General features: G+C 36.2%; 2 protein-coding genes across 2 annotated transcripts; one reads left to right on the top strand and one right to left on the bottom strand.

The window, feature by feature from the left end:
- Window positions 1–800: 800 nt before the first annotated feature.
- CNGC18 (cyclic nucleotide-gated channel 18) lies at window positions 801–5,626 on the bottom strand. Its single transcript, XM_086239171.1, has 6 exons — window positions 4,911–5,626; window positions 4,472–4,684; window positions 4,021–4,331; window positions 3,413–3,524; window positions 2,311–2,547; window positions 801–1,726 (listed from the first exon to the last, which is right to left on the bottom strand). The coding sequence occupies exons 1-6, from the start codon at window positions 5,391–5,393 to the stop codon at window positions 956–958; spliced, it is 2,127 nt and encodes a 708-aa protein (XP_086095297.1). The 5' UTR covers window positions 5,394–5,626; the 3' UTR covers window positions 801–955.
- Window positions 5,627–11,372: 5,746 nt separating this feature from the next.
- On the top strand, window positions 11,373–17,342 carry LOC147288685 (potassium transporter 8-like). The gene is made up of 8 exons (XM_086239574.1): window positions 11,373–12,086; window positions 12,191–12,680; window positions 12,768–12,821; window positions 14,926–15,186; window positions 15,302–15,354; window positions 15,429–15,552; window positions 15,632–15,886; window positions 16,100–17,342. Exons 1-8 carry the CDS (start codon window positions 12,048–12,050, stop codon window positions 17,149–17,151), a joined length of 2,328 nt encoding a protein of 775 aa, XP_086095700.1. The 5' UTR covers window positions 11,373–12,047; the 3' UTR covers window positions 17,152–17,342.
- The last annotated feature ends 1,654 nt before the right edge of the window (window positions 17,343–18,996 follow it).

The raw sequence follows: 18,996 nt of genomic DNA, 5'->3' as shown, positions 1-18,996 counted from the left end.
AATATTTCAGAATACAGATACATTTCTGATTCTCTGAATGTGACTTGAAATGCATATTCGTGTGTGGATGTGTACTCATAGTTCCTTCTAAAGCAGCCTTCTAAAGTCAGGGATTGGTGAATTAAAATGACAGTATAAGGAATTAAGGAATGCACAAATATTTCCATGAAGTTTAAGCCAACCTATTATTGTGCTTAAACAGACATATTACACAATGTGAACATGGAAATCCATGAGGTACTAAGAAATTACGACCATGCTGCTTTCTTCCAGGAGTAGCAACATGCTTAACCTACAAATAGTTACTGAAGCTGTAAATCCCCATTTCTCTAAAAATATAGGTGTAAAATGGGTCGGCATGCACAACTCATTTAAATTAGGCTCAATGGTGCTTTGTGTCATGTCAGGGACGACATTGTTATTAACAGTGTCTGTGTCCCAATATTAGGCCCTGAGCACAAGGCACGATATGCTCTGGCCATGATCGTGCTGCATCAATATGGATCCATAGTGATTTGTTTTTTTGTGGCTAGTTACAAACTTACAATTTATTATAAATTTAATCTTCCTTACTAAAATCAAATACCATGAGCAAGACTCCTGGAGAAGATTAACTTTCTCTAGTAGTTAGAAGCTGAGGATGGGTTATAGCCTAATGTAGTCCCTCTAGCTAGGTCAGCCTGCTATACTGATTCAGAATGCTTATGCAGATCCGATCGTACAGGTAAAGAGATTTTCATCTATTACAGGTCTTGGTATTGGTACCCTATATTATATATGTTTTGAGAGTGAGAATAATTTAATGTACACTAGAGAATTTAGAAAACTGAGTCATTGCTAGTCTACCTGCAGTATAATTTACATCAATGTCACAAAACTTTGTTCCTAACTATTCTTTCGTTAGTTCATTTTTTCTTTTGGTGATTATTGTTTGTTGAACTAACTAATCATCGTCTCATTCTATAGAAAAATCAGGTTCATCTGGCTTAAACAGCAAACTGGTAGAAGTAGGGTCAACCGCCTGACCTTTCTGGATAAGCCCTCTTCTTGTATTTGCAGCAAATTTGGAAGCCAGAATTGTGGCCCCAAGATGCTGGGTATTGCTTGTACTCTCCCCTGGTGATCTCACACCACTCTCGTGATCCTCATAATTTCTATCTGCTTGTTCGTCATAGTAGTAGTAACCCTCTTCCTCATCTTGTCCTGTGACTTGCATATAGTAGAAGCTCTCCTGCATAGCTAAGTCCCTTGCCATTTTTCTCTTCTTAAATCTTCTCCAAGCGGCTTGTATGTAGCAAGCGCCCCATGTCCTCCATTGGTGGGAATAGTACCTAAAGGCATGCTGTAGTTTCTTGCTGTGAAGGCGCTTGAACTGACTTGCAACAAATTTAAGTTCCTCAGCTCGTAGTGCAAAAGCTTCAACTTCAGTAAGGGCTCTCACAGTTCGAGTGGAAGAAGGCACGTTAAGGCTAGAGCTTGGCATCAAGGCCCATGTCAGTAGTTCCTCACCACAGAAGTCACCAGGTCCAAGAGTGATGGAGTTAAAGAACCCGGACCTCCCTCCATTGGTTGTGGAGCTCTCAAGTTTCCCTCTAATGATAAACAGCATCTCATTTACTGTGTCACCTTCTTGAACTATATATGTGTCTTGGATACTCAAGGATGAGACAAGACGTTCACATATGGCATCAAGAAGCTGATCATCCATTTGTGCGAAAAAAGGGACCTGCACAATCAATGTCAGACCCACGTGTTTAAAAGTAGGATATACCTCCATTGGCAAAAATTCAATTGTTTTCATTGCATACATGATCCACTGATCGTTTCAGAAAATATATCCAATTATGCAGTAAAAATGAAGAAATACTTTCACATGAGATAATTTGATTGCTTTCACCATCATCTGTATTAACCATCAACTTTTCTATGCTGTAAATAGAGAAATCAGGAGATTTGAATCAATTGGTATGTCGAAGATAAACTATTCAATTGGTATATTGAAGATAAGCAACAGGTCCACCAACCGGAATACTATTTTGGACACAGCTACACTTCCTGTTAGGGTTGGAAAGCCAGAAGAATTGAATTTTTTGCATGACATTGGCTACATCAGGCTTAGAAGGGAGAACGGTACCATTTTTCACTTAGAATGGCATCTAAGATAAAAGGAAAACAAAGACACAATACCATATGTAACAAAGCATAAACCGTTTACTGAACTATAAGGGTGGCCCTGTAAATTGATAATTGGGGTTGAGCATTATCATATATAACAACAAAATCATAAAATAAGTAGGAAGATAGACTTACACGACGAACAAGGGAAAGGCATAAGTGCCGCTGGATCTCATGGCAGAGGTCTAAAGGCAATGAATGCAATATAGATTCCTCATCAACTCCTCGTGTGGTAAACCATTTGTATTGCAAAAATCGACGAACACGTTCTTGCAAATCCTCAGGTAATTGGCGATGCCTCATCCACTCCTCAGTATCTTTTTGCTTAATCCTCCATTCTTCAAGTCTTATTGACATCGATTGCAGATAAGTCTTTAACAGGGGAAAATAAAATATCATTTAAATAGCACCAGTATTTGCAAATATTATTGCAAGTAAGTTTTTTGACATAGTATATAAAATGTCACAAGTTGGAGATTGGAAGAACATGGATCCACATTAGAATTATATTATGACAAAAACAAGATCTACCAGATAAATAAAACAAAATCATTTGAGAGCCTTAAAATGTGACTGAGAAATGTAACTAAGCATTTCAATAAAAGCATCTATCCACATGTTTCCAAGAGTCTAGTGAATTGAGCCCATTAACCACATAAATCATCCTTATAGCCTTCATTGTTCAAACAACTACAGGGGAGGGTTGGAAATTCCTTCTATTCAATCCATATAACCGCAACCTTGAAAAAATCAGGGAATCAAATTTAGCTTTTTGTAACCACCTAGAGACTTCATCAATATGCTGCCGTAAATCCAGCATAAAGGAGACGGAAAATAACTCCACTAGCATTTGATTTCTAGTGTAAAGCAATCTGAATACATTTCTATAATCTCGATGATCTTTACAGATCTCTAGATGAACTGCATGGTCATCTAAGGGCTATATACATGGTCAATGTAATAGCTTTAATGTTATTTTACTGGTTTGTTTTGCAAGGGACTGCTAGCCTTTAGGTGGCATGAATTTCTTCTTCAAACCATTTGTGGTTTTAGAAATTAGATTATGGCTCTATATTATCGTTTATTTCATATGTAAAAACCAAAAAGGTGATGTGCCAAGTACATATATGCTGTTTAAATGTTTGTAAGGCCGTGAACTACTACTGCTAGGAACATGAGGATCAATAGTAAATAACTAGCTAGTACTGGTAGTGAAAAATTAACTCTCATATAATACCTGCATGTTTCCAATCAATAGTGAGAATAGAATTAAACCAGTAAGACATAGAAGAATGGAAAACATTGTTTCGCCAAGAAATGTGCTCGTCTTCAAAGTCTGTCCGTATGAACTGCAAAGAGAAAGGACTAATCAGCATCAACAAAAAGACAAAATTAACCATTGCTGCAAATGCAAATTAGATAGGGATTGGATTTTACAAGGACCATCTGCATAGGTTGTTCATATAGCTACTCTATGACTAGAAGCATTTTTTGAGAAAATACTCAGAAGAGTCTAAATGCTACCATAAACACTTAAAAGCAACTCGCAATAATCAGAAAATGCAACCCAAAGACTTTCGATGACTCTTTTGTTGACAAGACTAACTAGTAGGGAGAAAGAGATACAGTTTCACCAAAGATCACAAATGAGTGTGGGTGTGTGTCTAGATGCAGCTTACATTCCTCCACAGAAAATTAATTATCGATATGTTCTGATAGAGATCCCAGAGCAAGCAATAATTCACATAACAGTTGCAAGAATATTGCCTGTGAGCATGGCTTTAGCCTTTAGGGTATAATTAACATAGGGGTGCTGGTTACCTAAACCTTTACGGTCAATCATACCTTAAGTTTCTTAAACCCCACCAAAAACAATATAAGTACTTCTCGATGAAGTGTGAGGAAGCAACATCATTCTTAAAAGCATCCCCGAAAATTCCAAACTTAAATTTGATTGTTTCATCGTCTGCATTACAATTTGAAACAACTTTGGTGACGTTGAGCCAATATTGCCGTTCTGGTTGTTCCAAACTATTACAATCCAGGAAACTAGTGAGGCAAGAAAGAATCTTTGAGGCACTCTCCTTTGCACACTCTTCTCTCCAACAGGTGAACTGCCGTCCTATGGACGAAAGATACCAGACAGCTCCAACTATCTGGACAAACAGCAGGCCCACAAGGGAATGCTTAATTAATAGGTAGCAACCAAAACCTTTAAATTTTGACAACACAAAAATGAATCAAGATCACAAGGGAGGGATTGGTGTCTGATAAGATAACACAAGCTTAAGCTTACATGACTGGCTAGCATGAAAAGAAGGAGATTGTATGCAGCTCCTGCCCAAGCAGTCTTAGCTACAACCCCGGTAGTCTTTATAATACGCTGATTCAGAGGAAAGATGAGAAACAATCTTGGAACATATTGAATAAGAACGAAAAGAGCCAGAGTGTTGTTGGCATGGTCAGCTCTCGAATTCCTCGTCGCTGGAATTACCAACCAGATAACAATCTGCAAATCAACCAAATTAACCCTTATTTAATTACAAAATCCATCTTGATTCCTTTAATTAAATCCAAATTAATTAATTAGCAACAAGATTCTTCTTCGTACTGAATTCTAGCGAATTATAATTTAGGGATTTGTTCGGCCCTAATTAAACATCGAATCAGAAACTAGTTTAATTAATTCCCAAAAAAAAAGGTTGAAATGAGGTTAATTGAAGAGATCGGCATGCCTGTGGTACTGGAAGCGTAGCAGCAAGATCGATGACGAAGTCGGACTTCAAGTAGCGCTTGGCAATCTCTCCGGCGTCCATGACGAGCTCGCCGCGGCCGAAAACCCTAGAACTGGGCGCAACGAAGGCGGTGCGAAACTTGATGATCATATGGAGGAGGAAGAAGAGGTCGGTGATGGTGCGGAAGAAGGTGACGATGACAGCGAGGCCGCTGTCGGTGGTCAAGCAGACTTCGCCGCCGGCCGGGACGTAGGGGAGGTAGAAGTAGAGAGGGTCTATGAAGAGGGCGACGATACAGATGACGAGGAAGACTTGGTTCCAGTGCGCTACGATGTCGCTGTCGGGGTCGAGGATTTGGTAGTGCCATAGGATGTGGAGGGGGTTCTGGTCGGTTGCGGCGGCGCTCGCGACGGTGTCGTTGGGGTTGGAGTGTCGCTGGGGAGGCTGGAATTTAGCGGCCGGCGTGGGGGTTATTCTACTCATCTTCCATGGCGGATTCCGGGGTTATCGGAGTCCGCGGTTGTGATGATCGAGGGCGACGAGGAATTGAAGACAACCACGTCTAATTAGTAATTAACGGATACAAAGTTGCATGAGGATCGGTGACCAAAAATTAATATCAGAGTAAAAAAAAGTTGATTCAATTCTTGTTGATGATCAATGAGAATCAGATAGAGACAGAGAGAGAGAGAGAGAGAGAGAGTGAGAGGGCGGGGTTGTGGATGAAAGGGTTCGTTATTGGACCGTTGAGATTTTCGCGGGAAACCGAAGAAAGAGCATGGACTTCGGTTAGCATTTACGTCCACTGTTTCAATTCTACTACTCAAAATTTCAAATAGCGTTCATTTAGTATTTACTCGACGCATTGTATATCAATTAATAACATCAAACTCATCGTTTTGATCTCAACCCCTTACAAAATTACAGTAACATTGACTACCCCCACTAAATTTGTTTAATCTTCAGACCAAAAAAAAACAAATTTGTTTAATCTATTCTGCAGTTAACATGTAAATATGTAATTCATTATTTAGCTCAAAATGTGGAAAAATAAAACTTGTTAATTTTGTATCTTATAGTCTTATACAGTTACACAGTTACACTACAAAGCATTTTGTATCTTAATTGTGGATGCAATTGTCACATATTGAATAAAAGTGTCTGTATATTATTAGGTATATTAAATAAGATATTTGATATTTTCTTAAATTGCACCGATACATTTTGAGATAAAATCTCATATCTTAATTAATCCAATAGATTTATTAGGATTAAGTGATAAAGTTAGAGACAGTATCCGCACAGCATGAGGAGGGCGAAAATCTTGGATTCCCAAGAAGTGGTATAATTTAAATCTCCTCCCCAAAATAAAATTTATTCCTCAAATTATATGACTTTATTTAAATTTGAGTCTAATTTATTTATAGGGTTTTTTTTTTTTTTCATTTTTGGTACTTAAATTTTGGTATGTGTCTCAATAGGATACTTAAACTTTTATTTGTTCTAATTGAATATCCAAACTTCTATTTGTGTTTAATAAGTACTTATTATAATTTTGTGATAGTTTATTAACAAAAGCCAAGGGTAAAGATGTCCATTCCGTACAAATTAGAACCAAAAAACTAAAAAAAAAAATCTCAAATAACCAAAAGTCCGGAATATTTTAGTCCCTCCCCTTTTGGCCTAATTTTCAGTCTGTAATGATGTTATATTGCTTTTTGCAGTGTGGATTTTTTGTCTTGAGATAATTGTTGGATAAAATTTTTAAAAGTGAGAATTTTTAAAAATTTGGAACTGCATTTAGAAGTCCTTTTCGTTCAAGCCCATCAAGGATGACTCGAGAGATTGGGCATGTCCTATTATACACTCGCACACAAATATTATTGGGCTGATCTTCCACCGAACTTGCCTAAACTGGGTTCATTGTATGGTAGTTGGGCCCCCTTCCTTAAAATAGATAGGGACATAAGAGAAAGAGACATAAAGGTTTTCTACTTTCTAGGGTGTTCTGGAAATGCCTGTCTCTTTCCCATAGGCCAAAGAACAAATTAATTGTGTAATTGTTCAAAACAGAATTAAATATCTAATTTGTTCGTTAATATAAGAAAGAAAATTAAAATCTTTCATACAAGAGGCTTGGCCATGAAAACTCACTTTTATAATTCAGTACGGTTGCTATCATATGATAATGAAATGAAATGACACAGACATATATCCCGACTATCCAAAACTACCAAAAAAGCTTAAAGTCAATAAAATTTTTTCCAGCAATTATTCATCAAAAAATAAAAATTAAGCATTTATAATATAAAAAATTAAAAATATAATAACACTTTCTCAAGTTATTTTGGCCGGCTGAATATGCCAGTCAGTAGCTGGGATTCATAGAATATTATAATAATTAATATATTAATTCAATAACTCCTTAGCAAATTGCGATTGAATCGATCTTCAGACTCATTAGAAAATAAAAAAAAACAAAAAGTAAAAAAATTTAAAAAAAAGGCCACTTTTTTAAAATGATAAAACATCATTTCTGTCATTTTTTTTACACTTTCTTTAATTCCTTAGATGTCATTATTTTTAAAATATAAAAGTTGTTTTCAAATTTTAAAAATTCATTTTGAAAACTCACATTTAAAGAAAATCAAAATTTTTGAAATTTTTTTTTTTAGAGTAGGATACTAAACGGGTCGTAATTATTTTACTATAATAATATTGACCTCCTCTTTTAGAGATCCTTTCTAGGAGATTCTTCTATCTACGCTATTATGTGTGATCTCTCTGTTTGCTTGACATAGCTACATGTATGACAACCCTTGTAGATCGAGTTCATAATTAATGCATGGAGTGGGGGGGAGCATTCAGTTGATCATGACTCTCCAAGTACCCAAATTAATTATTTGGTTGGTGGGGTATATGTGCGTGCGTGTAAGGTTTAGCCTATTAATTGCTTAAAGTAGAACATTCCTGATTTTGTAATAGTCAGTTAGCAACATCAAATAATATAGTTTATACAAGAATGATGACAAAGTATAAATGGGTTGGAATTCTTTGTTGTTTTTTTAAATAGTAGTATTGTGTTTATAACTTTATATCTAAAATTACAGTGGTTTCATGTTTACATGTAGTTAATTATCTTCTCAATCTAAAATATTAAACCCTAAACACATTATATAAGTGGAGGATATGTTATTTCCAAAAGCATATGTATGTTGTACGTATTGCACTGCATGCAATAACTGAATGCATGACATGCATGGAATTGACAGAAAGGGTAAGAAGAATTGGATTTGTATTTGGGCTTGTGATATTAACTGAAAGAATTGATGATTCAAGGTAATGGGATCCAACTTGATCCCAAATTAGATTCCAAAATCTCAAAGTGAAACAACAAAACAAAAGGGTCCATGGGCAAGGCCAATGGGGCACTAGCCAGTAGTGGGAAGTTGTGACCACTTGAAAAAGAAAGTAATGCGGGATTTACACGACTAGGCACTACCAAGCTGATGTGATCGTGTGAATTAATGGCTTCCTTCACAATCATACCATATATGATATATCTTATCTCAATTTTATAATATGGAAAATTGTCGTAAGCAGATCATCTTATCTGATCTCAGGCCTCTCTTATTATTATTATTTTGTTTCTATGATATCCATTCAATTACCGTTTCACCCAAGTCAACTCGGTTGTTCTAATTTGGAATCAAAATTATTAGGAAATGTTTACTTACTTGTAATTGGAATGAGCAAAAATTGGAATCGGAGTGAGGATGAATCAAAGTGAAGAATAATCGGAGTGAGCAAGAATCAGAGTCAGACATTTCCATTAACGTATTTACTAACTGTCATAAATCGGAATAATTAAGAAACAACATGATTTTCATACACCTGTTTACTTATTTGCAGGAATCGGAATCAAAACCAGTTTAATTACTAAAATACCCTTACACAAAATTAAATATGTTTTATGGCACTCACAATTTTTAAAATGCCTAAAAACAAAGTTTACCTCAAATATTTTACAATAAAAAAATTTTATACTTTTATTTATGGTGAAGAAAAAAAATTAAAATTATCTTAAATTTATTTGTCATACTTTTATTTATGGTGAATGGTGACGGTAGTTTTGGCATGAAAAATTCTATTCATATTCCCTCTTCTCTAATCCTATGGAATTCAATTCCTCCAAGAGAAGGAATTCAATTCCTTGTTTCATGTGGGCCCCACACTCTTTTTCATTCCAATATGTGTATGTAAACAAGATAATCGTAATGAGAATGACTCTTAAATATAAGTAAACACATGTATGAGAATCACTCTCATTTTTCCCATTCCGATTACGGATAAGTAAACATGCCCTTAATTAATTATGGTTAGGCTTGGGGTTAATTGGTCATTTCACTATACATGATTCTGAGCAGCTGATGAAGATGAACCACGCGTTTGATAAATTAGGTAAAGGTTCTTGCATATATATTAGCACTAAAAATTGGATTCCATGGGGTCCCTGACCTAATTTGATCACTTCCATGGGGTCCATGCATGCATGCATGTAAATATATATGATACATTTTCACCAAAATTTTGGTGGGTTTTGGACACTATTTGAAGATGTTTTTCCTTGTGACAATTTTTTGTGAAGGAGTGGTTGACCAGAATATGATTTAATTGGTTAATTACTTGCAGAACTCAATCAATTCTGGCCAGCCACCCAGCTAGTGCAAATTTCCATATTGCTTGTCAAAGTTCTAAATCCTTGATCTGATATCTATCTCTCTCTTGCTCTGTCCCTTGGCCGGCTTAGCAGAAATTGTTAATTCTGTCAAGAGAATCTATTTAGAGGAAGTATCTGGTTCTTATAGGATTTCTTAGACTAACGAGTGAAATTTGCTTTAATAATAGAAAGTAAAATTATGTTCTAGATGCTATCGTTTGGGTTGCTTACCAGACTTTTCTTTGGTCTAACCAAATTCAGGTAGCTTAAAAGTGACTTCCCTTTCATAGCTAATCCTACTAGCTAGTAAAGGTGAGACTTTGAGCTTCGGTGGTGGTAATACTAATAGACAGTGATGGATCAGTAATATTAATTTATTCATGAGGCAAGATGAAGAGACTCTTAGATAGCTACTCATGAGGCACTATTATTATCTTTGAGACATTTTATTGAACACATTATCCCTAACTCTTATTTCTCGCATTCATGACGAGAAATTAATCTTGCCCTCATTTTTTTTTTTAATGGATAGGAGAACTCTTCACTTGGTGGTAACATTTCTTCATGGAAAGAGATGAATAAAGTTTTAAGGAATTGGATTCCTTATCTTATTTTTCTGCAAAGTTAGTATCAGGCTCAAATCTGAGTCTTTGAAGACAAAGTAGAGAGAGAAAGAGTAAGGAGAAATAGATTATCTTCAAAAGCTCAGATTTGAACCTAATACCAGGTTTGCAAGAAAACAAAACAGGAGACCTAGATCCAAGTTAATTTTAAATAACAAAATACGTTGCTTATTCTTTTAAAAACTTAGTTGTCTCTTCGAGGCATTTAATCCTGGCATCTACCTAACTCAATCTTTTCCCTCACATGATCACATCCTCGACAAAAAATCTTGCCCTCTTTTTCTCATGGCTAGGAAAATTCTACTCTTCCTACGGAAAATTAAGGATTATGAATCCCCCGTTCAATGGTGAGTCAAAAATTCATCATGCTATTCAATTCAATAGCACACGCCTTTGAAATTTATTCATTTCAGAGAGCTTGTTTCAGAGGTTATGGATAAAGACATAAAGTAGAGCTAGCTAGCATTAAAAATAGGAGCTTAAGTGAGTAGGTGGTGGTAGGCTAGTAGTCAATAAGAAAACAATCATGAATTGCCCCTAACAAAACAATTTATTGTTCAATTAGTGTGTCAATTTCAAAAATAAATAACAATCATTTTCTTCTAACAATACCAAAATTTTATAAGTTTATTACACACACATACTACAAAACAAAATAATGTTTCCCTTTTGGTCCTAATATATTGGGTGGCATATTAATTGTACACATGTTAACATGACACATAATATTAAGGTCACACAAAAATTTTCTTTATTTGTTTGAAAAATGAAGTATCACTTTTTTTAAGAGAACAATCTTTTTTTTTTTTGGTCAAATTTAAGAGAAAAATCTAAACAATAGATTTATACACTTAGAGCGAATATTCAATTGTAAAATTACACTTTGCCAATCAATCACAATGAAAATGCAAAAATGCCATTCTTCTAGCGAGTTAGGTGAGTCATAGGTAGAGAGATGGACCAATGATTCATTGCCAAATGCCAAGTGAGGAGGTAGCAAATGCGAGAGACACTTTCATAGGGCATGCCTCAATGGACATGTCTCACAATGAGGGGAGACCCACAACACAATGGGGCATGCCCCGTGGAGGTGTTGGGCACCAAATGCAGGCTTGCAGGTTCATCGCTGTGTCAGAGTCTATTAATAATTGAGTTTCAGAATTCAGAGGTCAGTGGTTAAGTGATTAAAGATTTCAGTTAGTGGCTTAGTGCATGCATTGTTTACAGAGCACTTTTCTCTTCCAGAGAGATTGCCAAGTGGAGAAAGAAGGATAACCAATTAACCATAACCCCTCCAAAAATATTCCATCTAGAAACTACAATCCGAGCCAAGCAAGCAAAACAGCTTTGGCTGAAAGAGAAAACCAAACTCAAACCAGCCATTATTTACGCAAAAGAAGAAGACCCCTTTCTCTATCTCTCTCTCTCCCTCTGACCCCCCAAACAATATTCTATAATTTCTAATTTTCTATTCTGCAGCTCTAATTCCAAGTTTCCAATCACACCCTCCTCGTTCCAATACTATTCTCTCTATATTCGTTTGTCGTTTGTGGTGTTTCGGTTTTGTTTTTTTTGTTTGTCTACATTGGTTGGTCTCGACTCTTGAACTACTGCCTTTGTACACGAGGAAAACTAAAATAAAAACCATTTCTTTTATCTGTTTTGTCGAATTTCGTTGTTTTTCTTCGACTTGTTTCAACTGGGGAGGGTGTTAATCCACCTTGGTAGTCTTTATTTTCCTTCAACTTTCTTTGGAAAAAAAATGGGTTTTCTATAATTCTTTGACAGACCATCATGGATCTGGAGGGTGTGATCCGTGGCCATCCAGTTAAGGTAAAACATGTGGCATAGTGTGGCAGTGTAAGTATTACAGTACCCCAATTCAAATTCTCAGCTTTCTGATAATTTCTTGTTCTTGTTGTTGTTAATTGTTGCAGAAAGATTCATGGAAGACACTGTTAACTTTGGCTTATCAGAGCTTGGGAGTTGTCTACGGAGATTTAAGCACTTCTCCTCTGTATGTCTACAAGAGCACTTTTGCAGAGGACATCCATCATTCAGAGACCAATGAGGAGATTTATGGGGTTCTATCTTTTGTATTCTGGACGCTGACACTGATACCCTTAGTGAAATATGTGTTTATTGTGCTTAGAGCTGATGATAATGGTGAAGGTGGGACATTTGCTTTGTATTCATTGTTATCCCGGCATGCCCGAGTGAGCTCCTTGCCCAATTGCCAGCTTGCAGATGAGGAGCTATCAGAGTACACTAAAGATGGGATTGCTTCAACCAGTAACAGTGCTTTTGGGTCGAGTTTAAAATCCACATTGGAGAAGCATAGAGTGCTGCAAAAGTTGTTGCTTGTTCTGGCTTTGATTGGAACTTGTATGGTTATCGGTGATGGGGTGCTCACACCAGCAATTTCTGGTACTGGGGATTATGATACTATTGGTTTTGGGTTTTAAGTTGTGGAATTGGGATTTGAATACTAAGAATTGCTTCATGTGGCTGCAGTTTTTTCGGCTGTGTCGGGACTGGAGCTCTCCATGTCAAAAGAGCAGCATCGCTGTAAGTTCCTTGTCTACAAATCAATTATATTGCTTTAAGAATATTAATTATAAGGGATTTTGGCTATGTGGTGGATGTTCTCGTGCATTCTGCTATCTAGATAGACTCTAATTTTCCAATTCCATTTTAGGAGCTAAAAGGTTAACTTAGAAATTCAAACTATTGGGTAATCAGGATTATAGACCGCTAACACAAAAAAATGGTGGTGCTGAGTGATACCAATAATTTGGCTGCACTGCTTCTTCACAGAATTTCTTTGCATATATTCCTTATATATGCAAAGAGACTTTTAGATGCATATCATTGTTAGGTATCAAAATCTTGCTTTTACCACTTCATATCCATAGCTTGAGTGTTATTCTAAATTTCAGAGGCTTTTTCTTCCTTTCTATTACACAGACGTAGTTAGTGACAAGCAGGCAATACCCAGTTTTAGAAAATGAAAATCAAGAGTGGGACCCTACAAATATTAAGACAAATTACCCTGCTTTAATTAAAAGTCAAATCACCATCAAGCTAATAAATTATAATTAGAATGATAGTGTGGAAACCAGTTTGATTATTTTCTGTTTTTATAAATGTAAAGGTGTAACATATGCTTTAAAAAATAAAGTTTATTTTCATGAATAGACTATTGAGAGAAAAAAGTTGTCTCTTTTATAAAGTTAAGATGTAGCTATAAGCCTATAACTTATAAGATGAAGAAGTATTTGGATAGACTCTGAATAATATATAAAAATTAAAAGAGTGGTCTAGAGCAGACATCTTATCCAATTCAGTGCTTTAATTGGCAATATGACCTCAGTTAGACTTGTCGAATTGATTTTGGAGCTATGACTGGAGTCCTCCTAATCGGCGTACATAATCATGACTTTGGTACCAAGCTTTGACCCACTTGTTGCTGGCTTAAACATTTCATTAACTATAATGAAGTTACCATTTTATCATTCTACTTTCAAGGGACAGTACTTGGGTCACCTTATTTTTCAAAATTGCAATTTTGGCAATGCCGACACATTATTGGAACCGTTTATTTTTTAAATTACCAATTATAGATAATCTTTGTTAAAAATTAAACCAATTGTAAATCGTTTGGTTATATAACTGTTGTCGATTAAATACAAAAAATCAACGATTTGGTTAAAAAATCACTCTTTAATTGGAAACTATCTATTTTTTCTATTTAATCGACAACAGTTATATAATCAAACGATTTTCGATTGATTTAATTTTTGGTAGAGATGATCTTTAATAGATGATCTAAAAACTGAATAGTTCCGATCATGCGTCAAAATTGCGATTCTGAAAGGTGGGGGTGACCTTGGGTACCCTCAACGGGTGACCCACGTACTGTCCTTTTTCAAGTGCCAGTACTGTTGTAGTTAAATCATCACCTTGATGGTCACCGTGGACTTTGGAAGAGATATATATATATACATATATATATATATGTATATTACACCTCAATTTTCAAACTTTTACCAGCCCGTCCACTATCACCTTTGATGGCTATCATACGAAAAGGCATGCGTATAATGTACCTGTACATGTGTGTGTGCCTCTTTTGTTGATGGTCCTGCCAACTTTAGTTTTCTGGTATTTGCTATCTGTGAGCAATGTGTTCTCCGCTGACAATTACATAATGGGTTACAGAAAGCTATCTAAAGTTCTAAACAAATAATTGTCTTATCAAGAGGACTTTGAGCTGCCATTTGATCAAATAGTGCAGCCTTATCTTGGAGTACTTGAAACATCTTTGCTAGAGCTCATAGTTGATGATTCATTGTGTTTTAGCATATGCATTTTAAGAAACTATAGAATTAGGAAGTTTCTTTTCTTGTCCTTTTGCCTGTGTAAATGCTACTTCATACACATTCCAATAATCACGATAAGCGATCTGGATTGTCACCTACATTTTTGACAAATTACATGGAAGTTATTATGCTCCAAGATGCTTGTTCCTTGTGGACAACTTTACTCCTTGCTTTAGGGTAGGAGATTTAGTGGGGGATTCTGTTATGCTAGCAGAATATGATTTCTTACTTGGACTCAACAAATTGATTACGAGCTTATTGTACTTCCTCATAGTATATTGTTTCTGCAGATGTTGAAGTCCCTGTTGCTTGTATCATACTCGTATTTTTGTTTGCCCTTCAACATTATGGGACCCACCGAGTAGGGTTCTTGTTTGCACCAGTCGTGATTACATGGCTTTTGTGCATCAGTGCCATTGGTGTATACAACATCTTCCATTGGAATCCCCATGTTTATCAAGCACTCTCTCCATACTACATGTACAAATTTTTGAAGAAGACCCAAAGGGAAGGTTGGATGTCCTTGGGCGGTATACTGTTGTGTATGACAGGTACAAGAGTATGTAGAGTGAAGCTTCCTATCGTGGCTGCTTATTTGAATAACACTATCTTGTTTACTTCTATCATGAAGCTTCTTCTCTGACATTATCTTGTTTACTTCTTCAGGCTCAGAAGCTATGTTTGCAGATCTTGGGCACTTTTCCCAGTTGTCAATAAAGGTATTCAAAGTGAATATGCTATGTTGGTCAGATTTTCATCTGTACTAAGTAATCTGTAACATTTTACCTTGCAGATTGCTTTCACCTTTGTGGTTTACCCATCCTTGGTTCTAGCATATATGGGACAAGCTGCATACCTTTCTAAGCATCATGTCATAGAAAATGACTATCGGATTGGATTCTATGAATCAGTACCTGGTAGGTGTTTAGCAATACTTGTAACATTCGTAACTTTGAAATTGCAATTGAGTTAATGAGAGTTCTCTCCTTGTTTCAGAGAAAATAAGATGGCCTGTTTTGGCAATAGCCATACTTGCTGCAGTGGTGGGAAGTCAAGCCATCATAACTGGAACTTTCTCGATAATCAAGCAATGTTCTGCTTTGGGTTGCTTTCCAAGGGTCAAAATTATCCACACATCTTCTAAAATACATGGACAAATTTACATTCCAGAGATAAACTGGACTTTAATGTTGCTATGCTTGGCTGTTACCGTTGGTTTTAGAGACACAAAGTCCATGGGTAATGCATCAGGTACGGTCCACTGCAAAATTTGTTTGTGCACAATGTATTTATGTTTTACCAACTATACTTATTGCTGCCCTGATATTATGAAAACTGGGCGTATGGGGGGATGGGATCACTAAGGAGCTTCCCTTTTTCCTCCTGAAGTTTATGAGTCTTATACATGATCTTACATTCTATTAGCTTTGACTGCAGTCCTGAAACTTTACCTTTATTATACAGGTTTGGCCGTTATAACTGTCATGCTGGTAACCACCTGCCTTATGTCTCTGGTCATAGTCTTGTGCTGGCACAAAAACATGTTCCTGGCGATTTGCTTTATATTATTCTTCGGGTCCATTGAGGCACTCTACTTCTCAGCATCGCTCATAAAGTTTCGGGAAGGGGCTTGGGTCCCCGTTGCTCTTTCATTCATCTTCTTAATGGTTATGTATGTTTGGCACTATGGCACGTTCAAGAAATATGAGTTTGATGTCCAAAATAAAGTCTCCATCAACTGGCTCCTCAGTTTAGGTCCTACTCTAGGGATTGTTCGGGTCAGGGGGATTGGCCTCATACATACTGAACTCGTTTCTGGGATACCAGCTATTTTCTCTCACTTTGTTACCAACCTCCCAGCTTTCCACCAGGTTGTGGTTTTCCTCTGCATCAAATCTGTTCCAGTCCCACATGTCAGACCTGAGGAAAGGTTCTTAGTGGGACGAGTTGGTCCAAAGGAATACCGGCTCTATAGATGCATAGCACGCTATGGTTATCGCGACGTTCACAAGGATGACATGGAGTTTGAAAAAGATCTCGTTTGCAGTATTGCAGAATTCATTCGGTCAGAGAGACCAGAAAGTGATCTCAGAATAGAAAAATTGGAAGATGACGAGAAAATGACAGTTGTTGGGACTTCATCATCAAATTTAGATGGCATAAGAATGTCTGTAGATGAAGGAGATTTCTCTCAAATGGCAAGCACCTCAGAGTTGAAGGAGATAATGCCGGCAGAAAAGGTGAAGAAGAGGGTGAGGTTTGTTGTGCCAGAGAGTCCACAAATTGATAGGGATGCAGTAGAGGAGTTGCAGGAACTGATGGAAGCAAGGGAGGCAGGAATGGCATTTATATTAGGCCACTCCTACGTGAAGGCGAAGAGGGGATCCAGTCTGATCAAGAAACTAGTGATCAATTTTGGGTATGATTTTCTGAGAAGAAATTTTAGGGGACCAACTTATGCTTTAAGCATTCCAAATGCATCTACTTTAGAGGTTGGAATGATCTACCATGTTTAATTCCACATGTACACTACAGCTTTGTACCCTATGTTTTGTTTGCTTTTTTTTTTTTTTTTTTTTTTTCTTATCTTTTTGGTGTTTCGGTTATATTGTATATGATAGATCATGGCATTTTTATGCTGCCCTTACACTGTAAACTTGTAGAGCTCCTAGGCATGCAAGTGCTCATGGTTCTGAGGTTTGCGTTTGAGATAGTGTCATACTCATATAGTAAATATATGCAACATTAATAAGACAATTGGGCCAATTTTGGGCTTTTTCTTTGGGTCAAACATCGGGCCACTTAAATTACATGATAATCATATAAATTTCTTTGTAACATCTGGGTCAACACCATGAGCTATATATATTTTCTGGCCTGAAAAGCTTTTAGCCCATAAGACTCAAGATTATTGGGCTCTTTGGAATCATGTAAGCAGAAACAAAAGCTACAAATACAGTGGTTTTTTGATCAAATTTAATATTCTCTTAAGCACTCTAATCTCCTAATCTTGTTAACATTTTAATTATGGATTGACACATATCTCTTATAATATTTCATGGTTCACACTTATTTAGAACTATAATTACTAAATTAAAATAATTAAAAATAAGAAAAACAAAAAAATCATAAACCAAGCCCACCCCCCTCCCTCCCCCCAAGTCCTAACCTTCAACTCCTTTCTTTCTCTCTCTTCCCACCCACGTCTCTTCCTCCCCCTCCTCCCCCTTTCTTCTTCTTCTTCCTCATTCTCTTCCTTTTTCTTGTTTTTCTTTCTCCTGCTCTGAAGATACATATAAAAAATTAAAACAAAAGGCTAAGAATTCGATCCCCCCATGATCTGTAGATACCAAATCCACGCCTCCTCCTCCTCCTTATTCTTCTTCTTCTTCTTCTTTTTTTTATTCTTCAATACATATATAAAATTTACAAAATAAAAATAAAAAGCTAAGAATCCCCCACTAACAATTTGCAAACCCCCCAAACCTAACCCCTCACACATTATAGTGTCTTCAAATTCCTCACACTCATCTCCTTTTTCTCCTTTTATTGTAGATACATAGAATTAAAAGAAAATTATAAACATAAATATATTTTAATTACTGAAAAAAAAAATTATGTGTTACTCTATAATTAAAAGGTTAGCAAAATTAAGAGATTATAGTGCTTTGGAGAAGATCCAAATCCTTATTTTAAAATAGATCTTCATCATAAGATACTAAATAGATTCTTGACTAGGAAAGATGAGATACAAAAGCAAAATGTAATGTGATGATGATGTGATGGAAGACATTACTGATACCCAGGCAGGTTAATTCAATGGGAATCATCTCACTGTCAAAATTATATGTAAGAATTTTTACTGCACCATAAAAACCCTACAAAAAAAAAAAAAAAGATTAAGAAACTAAAAAGGATGATTTTGTTGACCATTAAAAGAAAATCAAAGATTCAAAGAAGATAACAAACATTCCCACCACCACTTTGATTTGATACCAAATAACAAATGAGATCTAGGCAAAGCAGCACATGGTGAGAGATGGGAGATAAGGGTGAAGAAACAAAAAGACAACAATAAACAAAGCACTAAAGAAACGAATAATTGAAGTTGTAGTAGGCAACATGCTGCTAGTAATGTGTCGCAAATTGTAGTATAGACTGTATAGTATCCTCACTCTTTCAAAATATAACCTTATTTCTTTATAAGCAAACAGCCTACACACATGTCACAGTTTTCAGCATTTCTCTGGCAGGCCCAAAACCAAAACTGCATGAAGAGAAAGGGAGAGTACCCACACCTTCATGATAAAATGACAATATTGCCCCTGTTCACAATTTTCTAAGATTGAGTTTCAGTGTTT

Source organism: Dryas octopetala, chromosome 4 (assembly GCF_963921425.1).
Source record: "Dryas octopetala chromosome 4, drDryOcto1.1, whole genome shotgun sequence".
Classification (NCBI taxonomy): Eukaryota; Viridiplantae; Streptophyta; class Magnoliopsida; order Rosales; family Rosaceae; genus Dryas; species Dryas octopetala.
Note: the sequence above shows the minus strand (reverse complement) of the source record. Positions and strands in the feature narration are given on the sequence as shown.

Excerpts from the sequence above, each read along its gene's own strand:
- CNGC18 (XM_086239171.1), bottom strand. The coding sequence starts at position 5,393 with ATGAGTAGAATAACCCCCACGCCGGCCGCTAAATTCCAGCCTCCCCAG. Across the intron at positions 4,332-4,471 it reads TTTTCATGCTAGCCAGTCAT|ATAGTTGGAGCTGTCTGGTA; the intron begins GTAAGCTTAAGC and ends CTGTTTGTCCAG. Across the intron at positions 3,525-4,020 it reads TGGGGTTTAAGAAACTTAAG|TTCATACGGACAGACTTTGA; the intron begins GTATGATTGACC and ends TTCTCTTTGCAG.
- LOC147288685 (XM_086239574.1), top strand. The coding sequence starts at position 12,048 with ATGGATCTGGAGGGTGTGATCCGTGGCCATCCAGTTAAG. Across the intron at positions 12,087-12,190 it reads TCCGTGGCCATCCAGTTAAG|AAAGATTCATGGAAGACACT; the intron begins GTAAAACATGTG and ends TAATTGTTGCAG. Across the intron at positions 15,187-15,301 it reads TATACTGTTGTGTATGACAG|GCTCAGAAGCTATGTTTGCA; the intron begins GTACAAGAGTAT and ends TTACTTCTTCAG.